The 24,357-nt window shown below is 47.6% G+C and overlaps 1 protein-coding gene across 1 annotated transcript in view; it reads left to right on the top strand.

Moving 5' to 3' along the window:
* The window catches only part of LOC105288172 (hepatocyte nuclear factor 6), an 80,468-nt gene that overhangs the window by 14,445 nt on the left and 41,666 nt on the right, over nt 1–24,357 (top strand). Inside the window, exon 2 of the mRNA XM_026971332.1 lies at nt 4,125–4,232. Coding sequence (XP_026827133.1) covers nt 4,125–4,232 — 108 coding nt within the window. The remainder of the gene's footprint in view (nt 1–4,124; nt 4,233–24,357) is intronic.

Below are 24,357 nucleotides of genomic sequence, written 5' to 3' on the forward strand. Positions count from 1 at the left end.
ATAAAATGTTTGTTATTTATTAGAATTATAAAATGTCTGTTCTCAATTGTAGAACAAGTGCGAGTCTTCCGAGACACTCTGTACATGTATGTAGGCCGCACACAACGCACGCCACGCGAAGCCTCTCTCTCTCTCGCTTTCTTCCTCCCTTGTTTTCACCCCTGCAGGGCTCTCGATCCTCCCGTTTCTGCCTCTGAACCCTCGTTCTCCATCACGTGGTAACGGAGTGTTCAGTGGGAACCGACTTTCTGTTATACGACGCATACATGTCGGTGTTCGCAACTGTTACGTACGTGTCCCGCGTACACGCGTACAGGATGGTACGAAACAAGAGGAAAAGAGAGAAAGAGAGGGTGAGACGACACAAGTGCGTGAGAAAAGGAAATTCGGAGTCAGAGTGTGCCACGAGGTGAAACCTTCGAGAAGTGTCCGCCATTTTCGCGCTCAATTTCTTCTTCCTAATGTCTTACCTTTACAGGAGTTAGATATTGTCTACCCACTGCGTGATGATACAACAAAGACTGTTTTACATCCGCTATCTGCATGAATTAAAAAATTGATCGGAATGAATTAATCACTCGAGTAAAGGAGAGAAATGCTAGGAATTAAATAGTTTTATGTAAAATTCGACAATAACAACAAGATAACAAATTCCTCTAGACATTAGTAAAACGTCAGAACGAAATAAATCAGCGATTTATTTCGATGCGCACAGACGTTAAATCGCGAAATTAACACATATAATAACATTTCAAATTAATTACTCGCAGTTAACCGTAAATACTAGTATTAAATGTGGCAATCTAAATACGAAACCTGAAAGCAACAAAAATAAATGTCGGCCGTGATCGAATATCAGCGCGCATAATGGCAAGATAATTCATAATTTACATCGTGGAATCTCGCTTTTCGGCGCGAAACGAGCACGAAGATCTCATGCGAGATATTAATGCCCATTTAACGCTCGAAATTTTCAGAATTTCATTTAATCGCGTGGCATCGCGTGGTTACATCCTCGTCGAGTAAATAGCGTGATCCTCTCTTCCTCTCCCGCGTTTATCCGTGGAATAGCACCTCACGATCAAAATAAGAAGATCTGCCTCGGAATCATGGCGCGCCGTGAATTATTTTCCCGGGCATTGATCACGACCGTAATCGAACGACGCAATTGAAGAACCGCCGCGCGCGTGAATGGACCCGGGGCCACGGGAAAGAAAATCGAACGCTGCCCTTTCATTCATCTTCTCTCTCGTCGACGAGTTCCTCGATGAGCTCCGTTAATTCCGCGGCATGTCTTCCTCTGCGAAAAATTTCCTTTGCGCGCGGACAAATCGCGACTTTTACGCTTCTCCAGAATTCAAACGAAAAACATTCCGTAGAATTCACATAAAAATTCCCTAAAAAGATCCCAAACAAAAAAACTCTTTAGGATTCCAAAGAGTTCCATAAAAGAAGCATGTGATTTCTTAATCATTTCGCAATCGCACATTTTCGTTCATCATGTTTGAAAATCTATATGTTCCTCCTCGTTTCCTCCTCCTCTTCCGTTCCTTCATCCCCTTTCCACACTAGTATAATTCTCACACAGTCCTCTTTCGACGTCATCCGAAGATAATCGTCGACGGGATGCCTACACTGAAGATACGAACCAGCTGAGAGTCCCAAAAGAGTAAAATAGAGGGAGAGGGAAAAAACAGAAGAACAACTGCGAGGACTCGGTACGACTCCTCCGCAGAAGGAAAGAAAAGACAGAGAGATTCGACCGTGTCCTCTCGGTTCGTGCGCGGAAATGCAAAATGTCTCGACCCAACCAAACGGATAGACAAACGCACCACGAAGTACTGCTCCGCAAATTTCTCTTTCGTCGTTTCCTCGTCTCAGATCGAGGATTTCGCCCGCAAAAGGAAAACCGCGCGCCCTGCAGGCCGCGAGGATCGTTTCCGCTCGCGTGAGGGTTGTTAACAGCCCGCGGTCGAAACCAGAAACCGCAAAATCGTACAGTCGGTCATTGCAGAAAGGACGTGCGCAAATTTCTTCACGAATGAGCGAAGAGCTCTATTAAATTATTGCATTCCTATTAAATACTAACGTTCTTATTTAATCGATCGGATAAACGAGGAAATCAGGAAAATTCGGAAAACCATTATACGATGAGAATTCAATCAAAGAAAAGAAGTGGGAATCTTCGAGAAAATTTTCTAATTTAATGAAAAATAAAAACGGAGAGAGAAATCGATACGAGAATTCAATCTAACAAAAGAAGTGGGAATTTCTGAGAAAATTTTATAATTTGATAAATGAACAAATGGGCAGAAATCACCTTGCTTCCATTCCACGAAAGATTGTAACATCAAATGCAAAACTGTATTTCGGTCAGGAATATTCAGACTTTCCGTGTAACACTTCTCTCGAAGCGAGACATTTAGTAGAGATTTAACGCGGATAATTGCGCAGAGACATTTTCACGGCCCACTTCTGAAAAGCTCCTTTGTTTCATAATACATGCGCTCTTTCTGCAAGAAGTTAGCCGGATGTGAACGCGCGCGCGGAACCTTTCTCGTACCCTGTATATTTCGCTGCGATTGAACGCTGGATTTACTTGGTTCTTCCCTTTTTTTCGTTTTCTGTTTTACCAGGGACAACATCCTACGATCCCGGATCACGTCCCGTGTTCCGCTTTTCCTGACGAATGTTTTTTTGAGACGCTCAAGCGCTTGGAGTTCGTAGAGACCGATGTGGCAGTATCTTTGACGATCAAATTTGTTATTCATTTGCCGTTCCGTTAATAGTACGCGATTCAGTGCAGATTGCCGGGCACAGTCTAATGAAAATATTCATCCATTACATTTTTGAGCGCGATCCAAGTATCAGAAATAAATAATAAAATAAAAACTAAATTCGTTAGTCTTTATGCATCGCAACAAACAATAAATCGCTAGAAACAGTTACCATATAATGTACCATATAAGTTCTCGCTTTTATTCAGGTAGATTTTTTTACTTTAGCTTCCATTGTATTTACAATTAAAAAGTTCTCTATATTGTAATAAATATAGTATCCACAAAATATTGTAGAAACAGTTGCATATTTTTTTAATGACTTTTATGTTCTCTTTTTTCTTTTTTGTCAAATAAAAGAGGATTTTGCAATCTCGATGTCTCAGATTTCTGCGTCCTTCCAATTGCTCCGATACGTCAACGGGGATGATTGATCAACAAGGCAAAGATACCGCTACCGCTAGTTTACATTTTTAGTTTTATCTTAAGTTTTACCATACGTGAGTCTCTTCAAGCCTGAATGTGTGACGCCCCGTTTTATGTTGTATGATTTCTTTCTTGTTGACGTGTGCTTTTACGTTTCTGTGGTCTTGTCGTTTCTGTTCCATTTATGCGAGGGCATGCGCGCGTGCATGGGTTCAATCTTAACGAAATAGAGCGCGAGATTTCCACAAAAACGCGTCGCGAGACTTTTTCTCGTTCGGCGATTAATTAAACGTTTTTCGGCGTTCGTCGATACCGCACTGTTTCTTTCCTGGCTCGCACGAGACATACCGTTTCACGTAAATAAAACACAAAAAAGAAAATCAGTTTCTGAAACTTCGAACACGTCCGATTCTCGAGTTTGCGGATCTACTGACAATCGGATTTTCGGTCCCCCTCGGATCCCCGAGTCCTCGGATCCTTGGACTTTCGGATCTTCGAGCAGCTGGTTAAATCATCGAGTCATTGCGCGTTCTGATGTCTACGTTGGATTCATTAATTCGTCTTAAACTTTCGGCAGAATTTCCTCCGCGAATTTCTCTCCGGAACTTCTCGCGTTGTTCTTCTCTTTTGTTTTATTTGTCTCACTTTTTGCTTGTGTTTGCTGCGATCTCCGTGGACCTCGGACTCCCGGCGGCCCGGGGATTTCACGGGGTGAGACTAAGTCTCCTTTGACAATTACGTAAATGATCGCCGGCCGAATCCGGTGTCCGCGCGAGCGAGGAAAGACGGACGGGCGGGGGACGGAATTAGGAGGGACAAACAGAGAAAGAAATTATAAACGGGCTAATTGGTTCGACCGATACCAACTAAGACTGATTAGAAGTGTAAACGCAAGGTGTGTGTCTATCGGTTTGGTTTTAGCCCCGAACAACTGCTCCGAGAGCGGAGGCGAGCCGGACGCCATGCTGGACATTCACCACCCAGGAATCGGGATCGACCCGCACCATCCACAGTTTCACAACTCCTATGGTAATATGAAATTCATCATTATAATCTAGAAGTATAAATCGAGCCATCCTCTTTTCGGCCTCTTTTTCTATTCCGTCCGATCTTGCTCCGCGGCGCGATTCTTCCTGTCGCTTTTCTCCTTCTCTTGACACCACGCTTGCTTCACGCTGAACACCGGAACACTTGACCTAATGACGACAAGCTTCACTCGCGAATCCTCGCGGAGCCTCCTTGACGCGAGACCATACGGAAACCATGCGTTGCTCCGTCCACGCTGGAATCGCTCGGAAGGAATTCTTTTGATTACTGACAGGAAACCCAATCCCTGCCCTTCATTGTCATACCTTGTCGCAAGATTCCTATTATCATTATCCGTTATTCGTTATTCGTCCGTTAATTCCGCTTGTTCGACGAGACACTCGGGCAGATCGATTTAGCGTCCTCTTATTCCTCTTTCCTCCCCGTATTTTTTCGAGGAGAAGAGTAGAATAGTATCAGCCCTTTCCGATAGTTCTTCAATAATTCTCAGACGCAGATTGGGTCACGAATTTCCGTCATTGGGCCACGCGAAATTAATAATGACGACAGCTGTACGGCATGAGATTTTAAAGAGACTCTCTCGCTCCCGCGGTGTCCCGGGATTGATAGATTCCATCAATTTGGATGTCTATTCGCGGTTTTTCGCTCATTGCCTTAATGCAATTACGTTAAGCTTGTTTGCGGGAATACGTTATTGTGGCGCTGAGGTATATACCCGCTCGCACGCGCGCGCGCCTATGCATTTCTCGCGCGGTGTCGCTCGACCGATATCCGTGGCAGCTTCGGCTTTAAATCTATCATAAACGAAGTTTCCTCGAAAATCATATCGAGATCAGCCCGACGTACCGGGGATACGTCGCGTATGAATTAATTACCGCGTTTCGACTCTTCCAATCTGTCCCGAGATGTGAAATCGCGAAAGCCCTCGAGCAATGCGTACATCGCTGATTTATCGGTTTCTTACCGCGTGAGAAGCTCGCAAATGCAATCGACCGTTCGCGACACAATCTTAATCTAAAAGTCTTCAGCGTGGAGATCTGTATTTCTTTCTTTTCCAATCAAGAAAGACTTAACTCTCCCCTTCTTTCTTTCTTTCTTTCCCTTCTCTCTTGACTGGCAATTAAGCGAATACTAGTTCGAGCCGATCGAGTTAATTAATTAATCGCTCAACATCGATCTAATCTGGTGCTGGTGGATTGCTGAATAATGCGCGATCACCTATGCGATCGGCGTGCGTTATTTCGGTCGCGCGCGCGTAGCGAAGATTCTCGAGATCTAATGAATCTCTGAATAATCTGAATGTTGGATGGATTCTGACGAAAAGTTCCCCAATTGCACGTTTTCCCTCCCTTCGAATTAATCGCGATTTTCGATAGATTTTAAAAGCGATAGAGTTTTAATCGCGATCGGATTCATCGACGTATAATCTTTGAATGAGATTAATATAATATTTTTATTCGCGCGGTTAATTACGGGGATACGCGAGAGCGATCGCTCGCATCGGACTTCAGGATGTGACACGACGTGCGGGACGATTTTATATACTGACAGAATTCTTTCGTCGACAAAATTAGATCTACTTGCGACCAGTGAATTTTCTATATTAAATCAACTGCGCATTAAGCACTCGCTGAAATAAAAACGAATCGTGATGTGAGAGAGAAAATAACTGAGGAATTTCGCCGAATCAATTTTATTAAACAATTCTATGCTTATATCATAGTCCAAAATTTTACAAAAAGAAAAAAGAAAAATTGAGAAGGAGAGAGAGCGAGAAGGAGAGAAAAAGGAAGAGAAAGAGAAAGAGAGAGATATTCTGAAGGATTTTGAAGTTCAAACGTCGCTTTATCTGCAAGTGCACAGTCCCTGCCCGGATATTATTATTCGTTCGGGAAAAGGGCCGCACTCGCGATTCCTCGTGCTTTTGGCGAGGGACGAATTAAGCGCACGGCGACCGATTGGAACTTCCGGAAACAACAAATCTCCGCCGGAGCGGCTGGGCTCCACGCTGATTGGTCCACGGAGTCCGCGCGAGAGACTCGAGCTACTGAAAACTCGAAAAAGTGAATGAAGAAAAAAAAGAGAAAAGAAGGAAACGAAGGAAAGGAGAAAGAGAGAGTGAGAGAAAGAGAGAGAAGGAAATGGAACCATCAGGGGAAAGGGGGCGGAGAAGAAGGGAAAAAAAGCGAAGAGGATCGATGCGTCGTCCCCGCAGCGACAAACGCGACGGAACTCACGGAACGTCGCGCGGGAGTATCAGTCGACGGAGGTAATCTCGCTACTTCGGCGGCTCATTGAAATCCCACGCTAAATTTCAATCTGACGTGTACAAAAGTCGGAGCCCTTTCCCTACCTACCTCCCGTCCGCCCTCCCACCCTTGCCATTCCTGCCTTCTCCATCTCCGTCTCGCGATTCGGTGTGCCTCGAGACTCCGCTACGTCGCAGACGTAGGACGTCAGGCTCCACCAGGCAACGGTCCATTTCCGCGATCCTCATCTACCCCCTGTTACCCCCTTGCCGATCCGAGCACACACGACGTCTGAACCCGTGCGTGGTGTACAGGGTGTCCCCGGAACGTCCTCGGGGAGGAGTCTCGAATAAACCTTCACGCGCGGAATATCTTAAATTTAAACAGAGGTCATCCCCCTAAATATTTTAGCGACCAGTTGACATAGATTCCGGGAATTCGAGAGTTTAAAGGTCCAGTGATACAACGAGATCCCAGACTGCCTTGATTTATTCGGCAGATCCATATAAGATTTCGATAAAATCCCTTTTGCTTGTATAGGCGTGTCGCGTTCGACTCAATTTTTCCTTTCTTACTAACTCTAACTCGAGCTTATGATTATGTGATACACATTCTGCTTGTTCCATTGGAATATTAAAACTCGCAGATTAGGAATTCTAATGATATCTGAATGCGAATAAAGTTGCATTAAAATTTTACGCCGTGCGAAGAGAATTGGAATTCTGGACTCGTCGTTGACTAAATTTTTCAAGCCTCGGAAACTGATTTCCATTGAGAATTTGGATTCTTAAGATCAGAAACCTTAGAAAGCTTTCATGTTATTTTCCAAAAGAGTATCTGAAATTTCGATTAGACACCTAAATTTTTTCAGTTAAAAACATAAGATTATTCGAGAACACCCTGTATATGATACGCGCAACTGTCTCTCGCTCCTTCCTCTCTCTCTCTTCTCGTCTCCCCGAGGTCCTTTTAAGAACCCCTCCCATCCCCGCATTCGCGGTGCATCCCTAACGTCCGTTTTCCTCGCCAATACCGAACGCCGTGGTATCGGTTTGTATACACACGGATAGGATGGATACATAGGGCGTACCTAATTAAACTTGGGCAAAGCGGCTGGGCACGTCAGACTTTCAGCGCCCAAGAGAGGGAGAGAGGGAGAGAGGAAGAGAGAGAGAGGGAGAGAGAGAGAGAGAGAGAGAAAGAGCTTCCTTGCCCCCCTTTTCGTAGCGCCCTATTAAAGCCACGGCCCTTAAAACCGCATCGTTTCATTCCGTATACGTCAAGAGTTTGCGCGATCCCGAGTCCTTTTAAATATTTACGCGTTTGCGACAAAAAGACTCCCTGATTCCGAATCAAAACTCGGACAATTTGCAGCGAGGACAGCTTTAAATCAGTACTGAGGTGACAATTATAATTATACAATAATAATAATAGCGATACACGGTGTTATAATAGTACTAAAAGAATACGTCTGAATATACACGCTCATGACATTAATAACTAATTAATGCCTCGATAAATGTAAAGTCTACGCGAGTAGGATCTTTTTTTAAGGGCTCTTTTTTCGGCGCCTTTGGATGGTCTGAGGGAAGGGCTCGCTTATTTTTAGATGATTTCTGTGTGCTTCCTTGACGCTGCCGCGCGCTCGCTCTCGCGGCTCAAGTATTTATTGTCCGGCGACGTTGAAGGGCTTCGACGAGATGAAACAAGGGGGGTGATGGCTGAAAAGGGAGAGGGCGACAGCTACGCGGCCGCTTTTGTTCGGCCGCGGATTGAAATTTAGCGTAGAATTTCAATGAGTCGTCGAGGAAGCGGCGAGATTACCTTCCTCAGCTGATGCTACTTCGACGAGGGAGCCATACGGGTTCGCTCGCTCGCTCCTGCCATGTCTGATTTATGCATGAAAGGGCCGCACCGCCCGGCTCCGGTGATCGGCCTTTTCCTTGCCCCCTCGTTCCTCCATCGGCCCTTATTTTCCCATCGCCTGCCGCCGAGGAACCGACACCTCGTCCGTTATCAGCGAGATTCCCTTCAATAACACATCGCGGGATCTTTTGTGATCAAACTGACGCGCGCCCTTTTAAACACGTACGTATCTACGTACGTTCGCGTCTACGAATTTTCCTTCATCGAGAAAACTCACGAGGCTGAAATCTCCGTTTCCCCCCAAAAAGGAAGGATATATCCTGTTGCCCCGGTCTGATGCAACGTTTCACCGATGAAAAATCTGCCCCGCAACCGCGAGCTTTCGGGATCCCAAGGTTCCACCGTTCGTGCACGGAGCTTCTAATCTCGCGTACTCGAGCTTCTCGGAAATTGTGCCGTGATTACGTCACGACCCCGATTCTCCGCGGGGAGGTTCGAGGGGGTCCAAGGCTGCGTCGCGATTACAGAGCGATCCGGCAAGGAGAGAGACCAAGGTTGCGGCTCATTAGGAATGATGCGGACGAACGCATCTCTCGGGCGACACACTTCGGTCTCACCCTCGCGAAATAATCTCTTCTCACAGTTTCCCCTACGTTGCACGAAGTTCGCAGGAAGACACGAGGGTAACTCTTTGTCTCGTCCGCGAGTGCGGAGAGAAGCGAGGGCAGAGGGTGCAGGTGAAACGGAGGTAATCCCCGGTATCCCTGCTCGGGGTACGCTGCGGCTTTATTTCGCGAAACGGACGAGTAAGATCCGAAATGCTGGGGGCAAGATTCGGCGGAGCGTCTTTCAAACGCATTCCGAAAGGACGGAAATGGGCGGCCGCGGCTGCAGCTCCGGGCTCCGCCCGCCTAAGCATCCGCGGAGCTAATTACCTCGTTACTAATGAAACTAATTGCTATCGTGCCGGGCGCATCCTTTGATGTCTGGAGCCGGGTTTAAAGATTTCGCCGCGATTCGGCGCTCTCCATTGCTCGCCTTGTCAGGTGCACGCCTACTCGCGTAATGTACTATCTCCCTCTCTCTCTGTCTCTCTTTCTTTCCAGATTTCTCTGTTCCTTTCAGTGTGTAGTACCTCCTTTCATATAAATAATACGAAATTATTCACCTGGCGACGGAATGATCTCAATATTTGTTACGTGCAGCTGTTACATTTCAGTTTTCATTTAAATGTAACTAATTTTTATGTGCAACTGAAAGCAAAGACAGAATCGACAAAATTCTCGATATTGAATTTAAAAAAATATGTAAAATCGAAGGAAATTAATATAAATCAGCCTGAAGATTTGAACTTTTATTCGTTGACAATCTCGTGACTTATTCACTAAATCCTTTGTTCTTATATGTATGCCAATAATTCGATAATAATATTCACGCTTCCATTGTGCAAAATGAAATCTCGCATAGATCAATGAACAAACAAATCTATAAATATAATTTTAATAATTTAACTTGTTCAGAAACGATTTCTGATATAAGCTGTTATTTTATTTGACAATCTGTCATTAATTATGTCACATATCAATAGCATATTTGCAATATTGTGTATCTCCTGAACGAAAATTCTATTTACTATTCGTGCTCTTAACATTGCATAGAGAAGTACTAACGAGAAACTATAATAGTAGAAACTTGCGGTTTTTAGTGGCACCCGCAGTTAAGGATAAAACAGGGATGAAAGAGACCGGTCCTCGACATTACGTGGTTCCGACCCCTCGTGGGAAAATCGAGGGGTGTCCGGCGGAAAGTTTCGGAGACACGGCCAGGTCCCGCTTAATAAGATCAATTTCTCGATAACGAAGTGTTGTGCGTTCTCATTCGAGTCCGAGGGTGGCAATCGAGAGGGGCCGAAGGTACGAAGCGCGCCCATCGCTGCCTTTAAAATAGGTCTGGAAAGTCGCTAATGCTTTCGGACAGCCTCCCATGTTTCCACCGATATCGATGCGAAGGGACGATTGCCAAAGAGGCGATCGGAAACTGTTAAGACACGGGCAGTCGCGGTCGGACGCTATCGGGTAATAAGACAACCCCTTAACTTCGCGACCCCCGATTTCCTCCATCCACTTCGCGTCGTCCATTTTCGACACGCGCGTCGAATAACAAAGGAAAGATTCGAAATCAGAGCGAGTGAAAATTATAAAAGGACCAAAATACACTTATTGACAGCACTTTTGCGATGAATGCTAACTGATAATATTAGTCTCTTCGCTAATAGCGAAAAGAGTGTCACAAGTCATGTGGGTCACTCGTGAGCATTCAAGTTTCGTCTTGCATAATCCACATTCTTCGCCAGGCGCTTTTTTCGATGTAACAAAATAGGATAATGCAAACAAAAAGGATCCGAAAAATTAGATCAGGTTTTTGATTTTTTATTAAAAAAGATCAAGTCACGCCTCGATGTCGTGAGGTACTCGGTGATCGCGGAACACCCCTGCTGAGTCGGAAGCCGGGGTACCGGATGCATTAGTTTATCGGAGATGTCCCCGGGAATGCATCCTTGGCGCGCATCCATTTCCGTCGATTCTCTACGGCGTCGCGTATGTATAATGCAAGGAACAAACGTCGCCAGCGAGATACTAGCGATTTTTCATTTTCGTGGCCCACTAAATAAATGCGCTGGAAGCACTCGAGGGTGAAAGAGAGAGAGATGGAGAGAGGAAGAAGTGATCATCGAGCGTCCCCGAACGCTCGCGAATTTACCGCGTGAATTTAGTGGCCGATTTAGGACGAAAATGATGAAATCGTTACGTAAGACCCTTTTGAGGAAAGTTCAATCGCTCTCTCCCCCCGCCCCTCGCTCTTTTCCTCGCCGTGGAAATGCAATTCATTCGTCCGAGGGTTTTTGAATTCGCGTCGCATGAATGACAGCTCGCGAGCGGCCGGCGAGCGTTTTTCAATCGATTGTTATCGCCGTTTTATCGCGGGTGAAACAACGGCGCCGACTGACCCGGATGTTAAAATGAACGGTCCAATGGCCGAGCGCTCCTCCGAGCAGGATATATCAGGCGTCAATCAGGATCGCTTAATGTCCTCGATCAGGAGCGCGCACGCGAGTGCGCATGCGCCCGCTTATCCCGCGGACCAATCGGCGATGCACGATTCACGAGGAACTTTTTCAGTAGCACACACACACACACACACATGCATACATCTGCCCACACATCTGCATTCCGATTCAACGCGCCGGTAATTCGATACTAAATCGGATAGCGTGACGTTCGTCATTCTTCCGCGCGAAACGAAGCTTAATGAGATACCGAAAACGTCGCATTTTCTTCACGCGGATTTTTCGCGGTATAAAGGGCTGATTAAAAATTAAGGGACCGAGTAGGAAGCGCGCGCACGCCCGATCGATAATGCAGTAGAGCGCGACGAACAAATGTGCTCGAGAATAAATCCTCGGGATCGATCAATCGCGCCACCGTTTTCGAATTCGACGACTTGCGGGAGAAACAATGTATTATTTTTGGCTGATGTTTGTGCGCGTACGTGTGTGTACGTCTCTCTGTCAGTGTACGCGCTCGGAAACCTCGAATGTATCGCGGGCCCGTCGTATTAGCCTTGTTTACATGGTGGAGGTAATTAGTCGAATCGACGATTTTTCGCGAACAGTGCGCGTTCGTGGAAAATGGAATTTCAATGATTGCCGGTAAAGTCAATCAAGCGCAGAATGTAATTATTGCGGGAATAAAAGAAGAGGGAAAAAAGCAATACGCCTCGAAAATCGCGCGCGTTATTGCACAAAACTGCGCCATTTTATTAAACAAATTAAACGACTTAATAACGTGCTCGCGCACACGCGAGCGTAACCGTTATTTATTTCGCTTGATTTTTCGTTCAGATCTTGACGTTGCCCGTCTTAGCAGTCAGGATCGATCCTCGGCGTTGACAAGAGGATTTCGCGCTATTCGCAGCAGTCGACGTTAATGCGTCATCGCGATTATAAACAACGTGAATTCATACATGCATATGTATATATATGTATATGTATGTATATGTATGTGTGTACAATTTTAAGGCGTTAAATAGAAATTCAACTGATTCTCGACGGAGACGTATCTACTATATATTATATTTCAATCCCCGGGAAACCATCAAGAAGTAGAACATTGTTTTTAACTACTTTGGTACCTACTTCTTTCTATAAGAGAAATGTGCAGGTTTCATTTTAAAAAAATTAATTAAAAAAAAGAAGCAAAAAAATAAAAAGAGAAAAAGGAAAGTCGTACTCCAAAAACATCCCCTGAGAATTCTCGGTGAAATTGCCTTTCCTTCTCCCCCGTGGAGATGAAACATGCCGAGAAATGGGAAGCGCCACTGGACTCCCGAAGTAGCTTGTTCGCGAAATAAAGTCGCGGTATCAGGGGTTAAGCAAACGGACAGAGAGTGCAAGAGAGAGAGAGAGAGAGAGAATAGAAAACTGCGGCCGCGGGGGGATGGGACCCATCGGGGGTGAGATTCATTCCCCGGCACGTTGCAGTCGCTGTCGCGACTTCGTCTCTCTCTCTCTCTCTCTTATCCTTTCCCTCTCTCTCCTATCTCTCTCTCTGTCTCTCTGTCTCTCTCCCTCGCTCGCTATATAGTTTAGCCGAACCCGCGGCCAATGGCGGTACGCAGCTGAGCCATTATTGGAAACTCGTTACATGCACGGTGCCACCAGCGCCGCCGTTACAAAGGCGCTGGCCCCGCTAGCTGGGTTGGCTGGTTGGGCCGTGTTACACGAGTACCCGTGTAGAAGGAAACGAGGAGCAAGGAAAGACAGAGAGAGAAGCGCACGAGCACCGTCGTCGCCGTCGCCGTTAGACTGCAAGCCGACGTTATAATGCGCCGCCGACTGACGTGACGCAGTACATTGCACCGTGCATCGCGGGGGGGTTTCTGTATGCGCCCCCTCCGTCCATTTTGGTTGTGCGTGTATGTGTCTGCGCATCAGGCTCGCAACACCTTGCACCCTTCTCCGTAGTCCTTCGCGAACAAAATGTCTCGTTTCCGCCTTCGACGTGCGGCTTTTTCCCTCTCGCCCACCCCCGACTCTCCCTGTCGCCCCCTTTCGGTTTTTTGCATGAAATTATTTGTCGCCTAGTGTTTGCGTGTCGATTTATATCTATGCAGATATGTCTGATGCCAGCAAGCAAGATGGTCTCGAAACACATCGGCTCCTCTTGAACTTCGCGTCGTGTTTCTCAATCTTTCTTCGCGAGTTTTTAAATTCAAAATGAATTCGAAGATAGATCGGAGAGCAGAGATTCCAGATGAATTTTTACGTGGATGTTTGACCGACTCTCGAATTTTCTCACGTCATCGAGTCCTTGAATCCTGAGGTCTACCTGGACCTCTTCCAAAGGTCGCGGTTTTGGAACTTATGAATCGTCAAGATCGTAGATCTGTCAGATCTCGGAATTTTAAAGTATACTCGATTGGACTTTCGGCCGTTGTGAGTTTCAGAGTCCCCCGTCCACAGAATTCTATACTTTTTCGCGTCACGGCACGTCCGGATCCTTTTCTTCGATCTTTCTCCGCTATCCGTCACCGTAAGATTTCGTAATTACACCCTGCGTGTTACTCATTCCCCGTGATAGCGTGATGAATCACTTATGCTAATCCGGCAAATAAAAGAAGGCTGATTTTAGGGTCTGGCTGGCTTACGAGGCATTAAGTGCAGCGACGAGCGTGTCACTCGGTCACGCGATGACGGCCGCATGAATCATCGTAGCTCGTCAACCGGCCTCGGCCGCCCTCCGCGGGGTCCTCCGGGGGTTGTGCAATCCGAGTGGGCATGGTGGCGCACGTTTCGTATCGACGAAATCCGAGCTATCGCAAGGGTGGCTGCGAGGTTGCGTATCGCGTGTCCTGGATCATCGGCGATCCTGGCCGATCCTGGTACAGGTGCGCGCGCGCGCGCGTCTCGCCTTCGGGGCTCCTCGCGCTGATTGCCGACCACCGATCCGCGATTAATTTATCACGTAAACACGGGTGAAGCTTGACGAGCCGCTAACTCGTGACAATTAATCGCTCTCCCCCGCGGCGACGCGAGGAATAAACGAATAATTCAGGAAAGGTCTTTTCTGAGAATGAGAATATCCAAATACGTGGGCGGCGTATCAATTTTTTTCAAATGTGGCGGTCATTAAATTTTTACATGTTATTTCGGAATAGGGGCTATTTAGTATAATTACACTCAAAGATTATTTCACCTGTGCAATATTTTTTAATCACCTTTACATGCTTTCTTATCTTGAAGCGCAGTCCTACCGATCGCGCGGTATATTTTCTCGAGCACGTCGCTGGCACTCTCCCGCGAGGAGTGTATCCCGATCCGCAAAGGGGTGTAACGTATTATTTCAGGCTCCCCCGGTGCGTACCCGGCGCACCCTCGTCGTGTATTTTTATTAGAAGGAGTTGTTCCTCTTTTTGTTCCTCTCCTTCGCGAGCATCCCGCGCACATCGATTCTTCTTTGAATCTTCTTCTTTTCCTCTCTCTCTCTCTTCCCTTTTCTTTCTCCCTCTTTCTTCCTCTCCTTCAATATAGCTCGGAGGATCGACGTAACGATCCACTTATGGAAAATGCCACGCCAAAGGAAGAAAGGCTCTTGTCGCTCACTACTTGGACATCATCCCCCGCAACTCCTTTCTCTATTCCTGCACCCTTCTGCAGTACTCTCTCCCTCCCTCCTCTGTTCCATCCTGCCTGCTTATACCCCGTCACTTCTCGTCCATTCGCTATTCCACTTTTTTCGGGAAAGGAAATCCTCTTAGTCTTCTAGTGGCTTGTCGTCGTCCTCGCTCCGAGAATATGCTTTAGGTTTATAAAATTACATATATATATATATATATATATATATATATATATATACATATTGCAAGTTTCGCTACAGGTACGTTTACAGGGTGCTCCAAAAACGCTTTGCACCGCTCGTCGAATTTTAAAATCTGCAAATTCCAAGATATAAATCCAATACGCATCGCACAATCGGATCGCTTGTGTTTTGAGACCTTTGGACCTCGGGACCTTTAAATCCTTTGACTTTTCGAGTTTAAATGGGATTTTAAAATTATGCAGTTGCGAACAATTTAAACCCCGAAAAAACTTCATTTTAAAAAGTTTCGATTCTTTCTCTCTCTCCCGTTTCTCCTCGTTCTCCGGGATTAACATAAATATTCTCGTACAACATCGATCTTATCGAATTTCCTACATCCATTACGCCACACCAATAAATTATCACGAAATTCACGCCGAATTAATCGGCAGCCAAGAACTGACGGGTAATCTCATCGCGAAGACTTGGTATTTCCCCGCATAATTTATCCCCTCTTCGAAAATCGAATTGAATGCAATTTACTCGAAAAATAGCTGCTAAGCGCGATTGAGGTTTTTTAGGTCACCCAGTACGTAGCCGGTTTCCCGGCGACTACTTCGCCCATCCGGGGGGCCACGGCCGAGAGAGAGACGGAGAAAGAAAGAACGTACTCCGTCTTATCGCGAAGTGGCGGCTTATCGATTGGTCGCGCGGATGCATTGCTTTGCAAAGTGGAAATCGTCGGTGCACTTTAAGTCTTCGGAAGCTCTCGCGGATTGCACAATAAGTATCGGCGCTCTCTCGCGGGCCGCAAAACGCGCACGCGACGCAGTTACTCTCTCCACCCCTTCCTGTCTCTGACCGCCCGCGCTCTCCTCTCGCCGGCGTCCCGGCGCACTCGTTGGCGCCGCCGAGTGCCGGGATTTAATGGACAAATCGCGCGATTTGTACGTGGAAATCGAATTTCGATTGCCGACCAATTATTAACGTTCGGTGTCCCAATCCGCGAACTGTTTGTCGGGGACACGTTTAGAAACGTGCAGGGAAGGAGGATGGGTGGAAGAGGAAGGAAAAAAGAGGTGAAGGAGAAAAAGGAACCAGCGGAAGAAGGAAGAACGGCCCGGTGAGTCTTGCGAGCGCGCTTAAGTCCGTATTAAAACGCGATAATCTCTCACCCCCGTCCCCTCGCCACCCTTCCCGGCGCACCGCGTGTTACAGTGCCTTACGTAATCGGGACACTCTTAATAATAATTTCACGTCGGATAAGAGACTTACGTAATCTCATTAATATCGGAAACCCGCTGCGCGGTTCGTCGTTAGGCGAGTTATTTTTCATCGCGTTGTGTCGAGAGCGAGGTAGAAGAAAGACGGAAAAGAGAGAGAGAGAGATAGCAAATATACGCGTTTAATATTTAACTCTCTGCACGCGACTTAAATAGAGACATAACACGTATCGTTAATCCTCGTGCAGCTTCGTTCCGTGACGGAATACAAATTTTCTCGCTGATAAAATCAGCACCGAAACGTTCTAAAATTAAAAGCAACCGAAGGAACAAGATACGGACACGTGTCCTGCATTTCGCGTAATGCACCGTGTGTCGTGAACGCGGAATATCGGGGACGTATCCTCGCCGTCCCACCAGGAAAGAGAACGGTCGTAACGCGCGCGCGTATGAAATCATAATCCGGCTCGCTTGAAATACCAGCGGGGAGGGCATCGCTATTTTATGACTCGCTGCAAGATCCGTTGGCCCAGTTTTCGGCAAAGTAAAACGCTCGACAGATATTAATTCCCTCCTCGATAGGGATTTATTCGCAAACGCCCTGTCGATAGAATCACCGTTCACCGATATTGGCAGACGGTCTCAAAGTTGAAGAAACATCATGCAATTCTAATCCGCGGCCCCGTAAGTCATTTACCGTTTGATCATCCCGGTGTAATATATCGCGTCGCGGTCCAATCATTCTCGCTTTTCCCTCGCCCTCCCCTCTCTGTCCCCCAGATCCCATTGGTGATCCAACGGCAACGAAGAGTACTATATCTCGTGTTTCTGATATTTTAAACGCGCTGGCCTTTCAAATCCGTTTAGCGGAATCGAATTAACACGATCGATTGGCGCGCGCGCGCGATCAGTGCGATCGTGGCAAACACCATATCGAATTCACGCGATACAGAATTGAGGGGGGCTAGGGGTATTGGAGGCGCGAGGGTTAAATAATAATTGTGCGGTTCCACGCGTATCAACCGTGTACTCTGCGCGCCAAACTGCATCCGTGGGAAAACAGGATGGAATTTTACCCCGCGCGCGAAATCTGATGCAAAATGACCCGAAGTGGAGTTCATCGTTAAATCATGAACATGGTATTATACATAATGTGGCGTTATTTAGACTAGATAGTTAACGGGAATAATCGGAAATCGCGTAGTCATGAGAAAAACACTGTTGCCATGAGAAGAATCTTCCTTTTTCCTCGCGCCCTTATTCGAAATATTTTTCATCCGCTCTCCATCCAGTTTCGCACACCCCCTGCGTCCATCGTCTACCTGATCCCTTCCCCTGCTCTCCCCCGAATTCTGAATACTTCTCCGCTAGGTTCGACACATGACGAGTCGCGTTATAAACGACTTATTCACGTGACCCGCCTAAAGTTTTGCAGTTTTGTGGGTCACGTGACTCACGCGCGGCCGCCACCGCGGAATTTACCTACGGTGTGAGTTCCACTTTCCTGTAGAACGGCGCGCACACAGGCGCACACGTATGCACGCACACATATGCAAACCCCCTCCCAGCAACCCGCACCCCTTGGGTTTCGTCGGGGTAGTATTTCCCAAGACCGACAGCCGCGTGTGTCCTTAATGATCGCGGCGGACCAGTGCGGCCGAAAGGTTGCCTTTAATTAGCATAACCGCCGCGTGCGGCAACGCCTGCCGGAGCCCTACCGCCTGCTCTCCGTTCACCCTCTGCCCTCCCCCTGCCACCCCCGCTGCCGCCCGCCGTCCCCCAGGCCACCCGCTCGCCCGTCCGACCTACGGGGGGGTAATATGCACCCCGGCTACGGTCCTTGAGTTATTGCCTGATCAATAATCTATATGTAGTACCAACAGCGCCGTAGGGCGAGCCGCTGTCCGCGTAACCCGCGCGCGCGAGCACGAAGCTCGCCGTAAGCTCTCCGAGAGAGTCCCGAGCGCGTCGCAGCTGCGTATCGCCAACGTATAAATCTCGAGTGCCGCTGGACCGCGCCCCTCCCCGGCCCCCGCTCAACCCCCCTCGTACTACTCAGGACGGAAAAAGATGCGACGAGGCGAGGGCGACAAGCGGCCCTTGCGCGAATCAGAGCGGGGGAGGGTGGTTTCCCTTGCGTTTTTGCGCGCGACAATCTTGATTCTCCATTAAAGAATTTATGTTTCTTCGAAAATGCTGCGAACGAGCCTCGTAACACGTACTTTTCGTTTTCCCAAAGACTTCAACTCGAGCAGATTCGGGAAATCGAACATTTATCGTATGGGTCGACACAACACGTTGAAGACGTGACGAAAAGCACGAGAGTGGCCGTTTCTCTTCCTCCGTGAGGGGCCTTGCTTCCTCCCGACAGGGGAGGAAAAATCGCGTGAATGTTTCAGGGACGACGAGAAGTGGGTCGCTGCGAATTTCCTATCGGCTGCGACGAGCACGACGCTTTCCCGAGGAGCGAGGCGTAGTCTCGAAGAGGTGGAGCGCGCGCTCGCTCTCTCTGAAATAGTTAGCCATCTCTTTCCAAAAATACCCCTATTATCTGATCAATAATCTATACGCGGCGGTTCCGCCGAGCGGTCAGTGTCCACGTAATCGCGCGATCACGAAACCGCCTGCCGCGGCCAGTTCGGGCGCGCTCCGAGGCCCTGAATATTGCAGCGCTGAGCGGCCGACGTATAAATCTCCCGCTCGCGATCGTTAGGGGAAGAGAAAAAACCGCGCGTTAACTCGTCGCGCGATGAGAAATGCGTTGAATTAGTGAGAGAAATTAAAAGTTGCGCTCTCGAGCGCGTGGTGCCCGCTCCCTCCCCTTCCCGCCTCCTCCAATGCATTCTTAAGCGAGCTGATCCGCCGGATAAATTTGGAAGAAGCGCGCGGAGATAATTAATCGACGCGGTACTTTTGCAAGTGTGCACTGTTTAGCCGTGAGAAACGAGGATACGATCGATCGTGGAGCGATTCGTCTGTCTGTTGCTCGCAGGAATATTGCTTATGAAAAACCTTTGTTTTTTCAGATTCAAAAGAAATATTATTTTTATATATATCATAATGATTTCGTTTAAATTATTATTATTATTATTATTATTATTATTATGCATTATAAAGCAAGTTTGGATTCTATGAAATTCTATCGACTTTAAATTCTTGGTAAGATTCTTTAAATTCTTGCTCCTTTCATAAGATGAAGATCACGTGATCAAGCAAGTCGTAAAGTCAATCGTCCGCCACGTATCTTCTTTAACCACCCTGGAATTTGGAAGATTAAAGAGATGGACTAGGGTTCGTCGCCAACGCGTGCGATAAGCGGGAACAGTTGCGGGCGGTTTCGCTTCGCTCGTCGCTTTGCGAGAGCGCGAGTCGGCGCGGTGCTCGCGCGCGCGTGTGAATTGTGTCGGCTCGTTCGTGCAAATCGTAAATCCGCTCCTCCGCGAATTGCTGATTCCACGAGCCTGTTGAGCATCGTGGTGGTGTACAACACCGGGCTCTCTTCTGACTCGCGAAAATCCGTTGGAATTGATTGGAGAACACGTGCACGCTAAGTGCACCGGAAGTCTCGAAGAAATAGCGCTTGAATTAATTAAGCGCATCATTTACGAAATATACATCAGGGAAAGAAGGGACGTTCATTAATCTCTATTCCGCTTTGTCATTATTATTCCAAAATTGAAAACTTAATTAATTAATATATGTGAAAATGTATAATATGGAGAGATTAATGATGACTTGGAGATTCAATGATTATTATGAAATTAATACATCAATGTTAATGGTAATAAGTAGTGCTGCATAAAGAAGTGTGTGATAAATATATAATGAAGATATAATAGTAAAAATTAATGTTCTCGAGAGAGAGCTGTGGGGAATAAAAATATTCCGTTTACGAATTTTCTGATCAAGTTACAATCGAGGGCTTTCTTCGCCGGAAACGTCGCGGCCCGCGAGGATCCATCGGAACGGAATTCCGGATTTTAATCCGCAATACCTGCGCCCGAATATAAACGCGTCATCATCATCCAACGCTGGCTCGCCCGTGCGCATTTATTAAAATGATTATTGTGTTTTCGTGATAATAAACGGAAAACAAATTTTGCTAGAACGATTGTACGCGGTAGTAGCCGCCCAAAGCGTGACGGTTATTAAATGAATTTAAAAACGCCGCCGCGTATTCCGAATACGCATTACGGAAATTATGAAATTTATTTGCGAATTTAAAGCGTGGCCTCGCAATACGCGTCGAGAGCAAGAAATTTTCTGCGATTATTTGAATACTGGTGTCCTTTAAACACAGCTTACTTCTTCAGTTTACGTGCGATTAATCCAGCTCTCGTTCTCCCTCGTCTAAAAATTCAGTCGTTCATGAACCTTGCGTTCTTGCAAGCTTGCGCGCCTTGACCTTTCGCAGTCTCGTAAATTCGTGGAATCACCAAGTCACGCATTTTCGCGTGAGTATCAGTTCGAGCCCCAAAAAATCTGACATCTCCGAAAACTAGTACGTTAACGAAAATTACGCGCGCGTAAGAGTTCAGTCACCCCTGGACGCGTTCGTGTTATCATCTATCCGCTTTCCACGTGTGCGTGGAGGGTCCGAGTTGAAAAAGTTAGTCGAGGTGACTGCGGGGATCGTCGGGAAGGCGAACAGAGAGGGAGGAGGGTGAGTGTGGGTGAACCGTATAGAGGGTGGGTGAACGGTCGGTGCGCGGGGCGGTCGCGGGAGGAGGGTGGTTAGGCCGGGGGACTCGTATCGAAAATTCCTCGCATTTCGTAGCCGATGACGGGTAGGTACTAATTTCGATAGCCTCGAAAACGTCGGCGGCGACGACGAGGGGGTGGCAGGGCGCCCGCGCGCGCGCGCGCGCGTGCCCACTCAGGTACTGGTGGTGGCGAGTCCGTATCCCCCCTGCCGCTCGCGCGCCGGCCCAGCGCGGAAAGAGGCCGCGCCGACCAGTCCGGTTCTGGTTCGACGCAGTTCGGTTCGGTTCCTAGCCAGTAAGCGGCAGATTAAAGAGAAATGGCTACACGTTCATATTGATTTTTGTCCTCAGTTCGCGGGTCGTCCCGTGGAGTGGGTAGAGAAGCGAGCGACTGGATCGGAGGGTTGCGGGGAAAGCGGCGGGGCTTGCTGGTCGGTTGAGGGTGGTCGCCGAGAGGGAGACCACCAATCTTTGCGACCCCCTACCCCACCTCGTCCTTCTCCTCCTCCTTCTCATCCTCCTCCTCCTCCTCCTCCTCCTTCTCCTCCTCTTCCTACTCTCTTCTTCCTTCTCTGTCTCTCGCTCTCTTCCACTTCGCCTTCTCTCCATGCGTCTGTACTGGCCGCATTTCTCTCTCTTTCTCCATCTCTCTCTTTCTCTGTTTCTCTCCCTCTCTCCTTCCCTCTAACCCCCGCACTCATCCCGCCCGCTTTCCTTCCTTCCGCCCTCTTTCTCCGTCGCGCACCCTTCGACTCCCTCGCCAGCCAGCCAGCCAGCCGTCCGTCCTCCCTCTCTCCTTTCTCCGTGTTCCCCTTTCCTTCTTTCGTTCGCTGTTCGCCGTCCTACCCCCTGCCGCTCTGTCTCCCTTCCCAACGGCGAGCTTCGCCCTCGCCTCCCTCGTTCACCGTCTCCTGTCCCCTGTCCGTTGTCTCCCTCTGTCTGTCTAGCCTCGTCGTTTCCCTCTTTCATCCCTTCTCGCGCACCCCTCCTTCGTTTCACTCGCCCTCTCCGGTTAGCTTTTTATTCCTTTTTCGTTTCTGCCGGTTGCCTCTTGCTCTCTCTCTCTCATGTCGTCTGTGTCATTCTCGGTCTCTCCTTTTCTCCTTTTCCGTCGATCTCACCCTTCTTTACTCTGTCTCTTCTCCGCAACCCCCTATCATTCCCCTTCGGCGCTATTTCGAGCTCTTTCTCTTTCTTTCCTTTCGCATTCACTCCGCGTCCTCCCCTCGTCTTCTGACAGCCTTCGGAAACTTGCGCTGGGCCTTTTCATCCCTTTTCCTCACGCCCCACTCTCGGAGAACTCGTCAAAAAATATACATTCCATGACGGCCTGCAATACATCGATGGTCGACGACGTATCGAGAGGAAAAAAAAGAACAGGCGTTGATGGGGTTGAAAAGACATATGATCGCGGCCTTAAATCAAATCTATGTTAGTGATTTATCTTGATCCTTCAACAAGACTTTGCTCTTGATAGGACTGCATTAATTAATAAATTAATAAAACCGCTGCTTTAACATGCTTAGGAAACCAGTTCTTCAAAATTTATTATCTTTGCAATTATCAGATTTCGTGTCTTGCCCTTAAATTATTGAACTTAGAACTGAGAAATTCGAAACATTCAGTCTTCGAATAGACAAATTAAAATACCATTAAAATAACATTAAATATAATTAATAACAACAATTATGATTCGATCAAGTTTAATTTCGGGAGAGGATATTAAATGGGTCAAACTACCCCGCTTCTCCCTCGATACTTGCAGAGTACTTTGCGATCCACGTGACGCACAAAGGGTGATACTTCGTCACACTTATCCATGGCTAAAAAACGAACGAAACAAAAATGAAAAAAGGGTCACACGTTACGAGCCGACAGCGATAGCGCTTTATGCACCTGTCGCGCGCGCTTAAGGGTAACAGCCCCCACGTGGAGGGCGGGAAAGGGCACGGGGGGGGGGCACGGGGTACCGGATAACAAAGTTTCGTTTGTCTGAGAGCTTTCTTGCGGCCCACCGGAATCGATTGCCGTTCGTCGCACTCGCTCGCGCCGGATGCCGAGTTCTGTCGTCCGCAAACACAATCCGAGGGGGCGACCTTGCGGTTTAAATTCTAACTTCTGTCGTGCCGCAGGGTAATACAATTATTTCCGGGGCACGCGGTTCTGCCGCGGCTGGAAATTGCGCGGACAGAAAATTGAGTTTACGTCAACGGGGTGAAGGGAAGCGGAAGGGTGAGGGGTGGCGGATCGAGGGACCGCCGCGGCACGTTAATGTGGCACGATTATTGCGGCATAATTCGGCGGGACCTTGAGGCGGCTTGGCTAATTCGATATCTCTGTGCACGCGCCGGAATCTTTACATCCCTACATCTCTCCCCCCCCCCCTCAGATTTATGTCTCATTCGCGCGAGTCTTCGTAAAGTATCGCGAATAGTCTTCTTGAACAGTATTTTTCGATGTCTCGCGAAGAAGATATCCTTGCAAGAAGACGAATCCTCTCTAATGACAGCTCATTGGAAGTGTATTAAGACAATTTGCTAGGGGAATGACTAATGGCACGGTTTGTCGAATGAAATGTAGGACATCGTCGTTCAAAACCTGCTGGTATTTCGAGGGTGGCAATTGGAACAAATTGGGCATGATCAAACACGCGAATGATTTTTTTATTCGGCGGATCGAAGCGCACGTGGGATCCTCGTCATTGGTAAAATTAAAGACAGATTAAATTAGATAAGATTAAATTAGCGGCTCATTTACTGTAATGACTCATTTTCCGAAAATACGCAAATATTTTCGCGCAGCTTATCGCGCGCGCACGCGCAAGAAAGGCAATTTCAAAAACTGCCCGCAGTTATGCGCCAAGTAATTGCGGACGAATTTATTAAATCGGAATCAATTGCTCGGTGACCCAATAATTAAATCCCGATCTCAAAGGAAGGAAGGGCAGGCGGGAAAAGGGATCGATAACTTTGCAACTGGCGCGCGAACTTGGTCGCGCGGTTTTCTGAAAAAAGCGCACGGATAATTGGGCCGAAAGAAAGGGCCCCCGAGGGTAGTTCGCCGGACGCGAGGACGGGCGAGGAATAATTTCTTCTCTCATTCTTCGGGAGAGAAGTGCTGCCATCGGGCCCGCAAGTCGTCGGTCCCGCCGCGTCGCCCAGCGAAACTTGACAAATTCTCAATAAGATCGCTAATTGACCGGTTATTTC

The sequence above is a fragment of the Ooceraea biroi genome, chromosome 7 (genome assembly GCF_003672135.1).
Source record: "Ooceraea biroi isolate clonal line C1 chromosome 7, Obir_v5.4, whole genome shotgun sequence".
Taxonomy (NCBI): domain Eukaryota; kingdom Metazoa; phylum Arthropoda; class Insecta; order Hymenoptera; family Formicidae; genus Ooceraea; species Ooceraea biroi.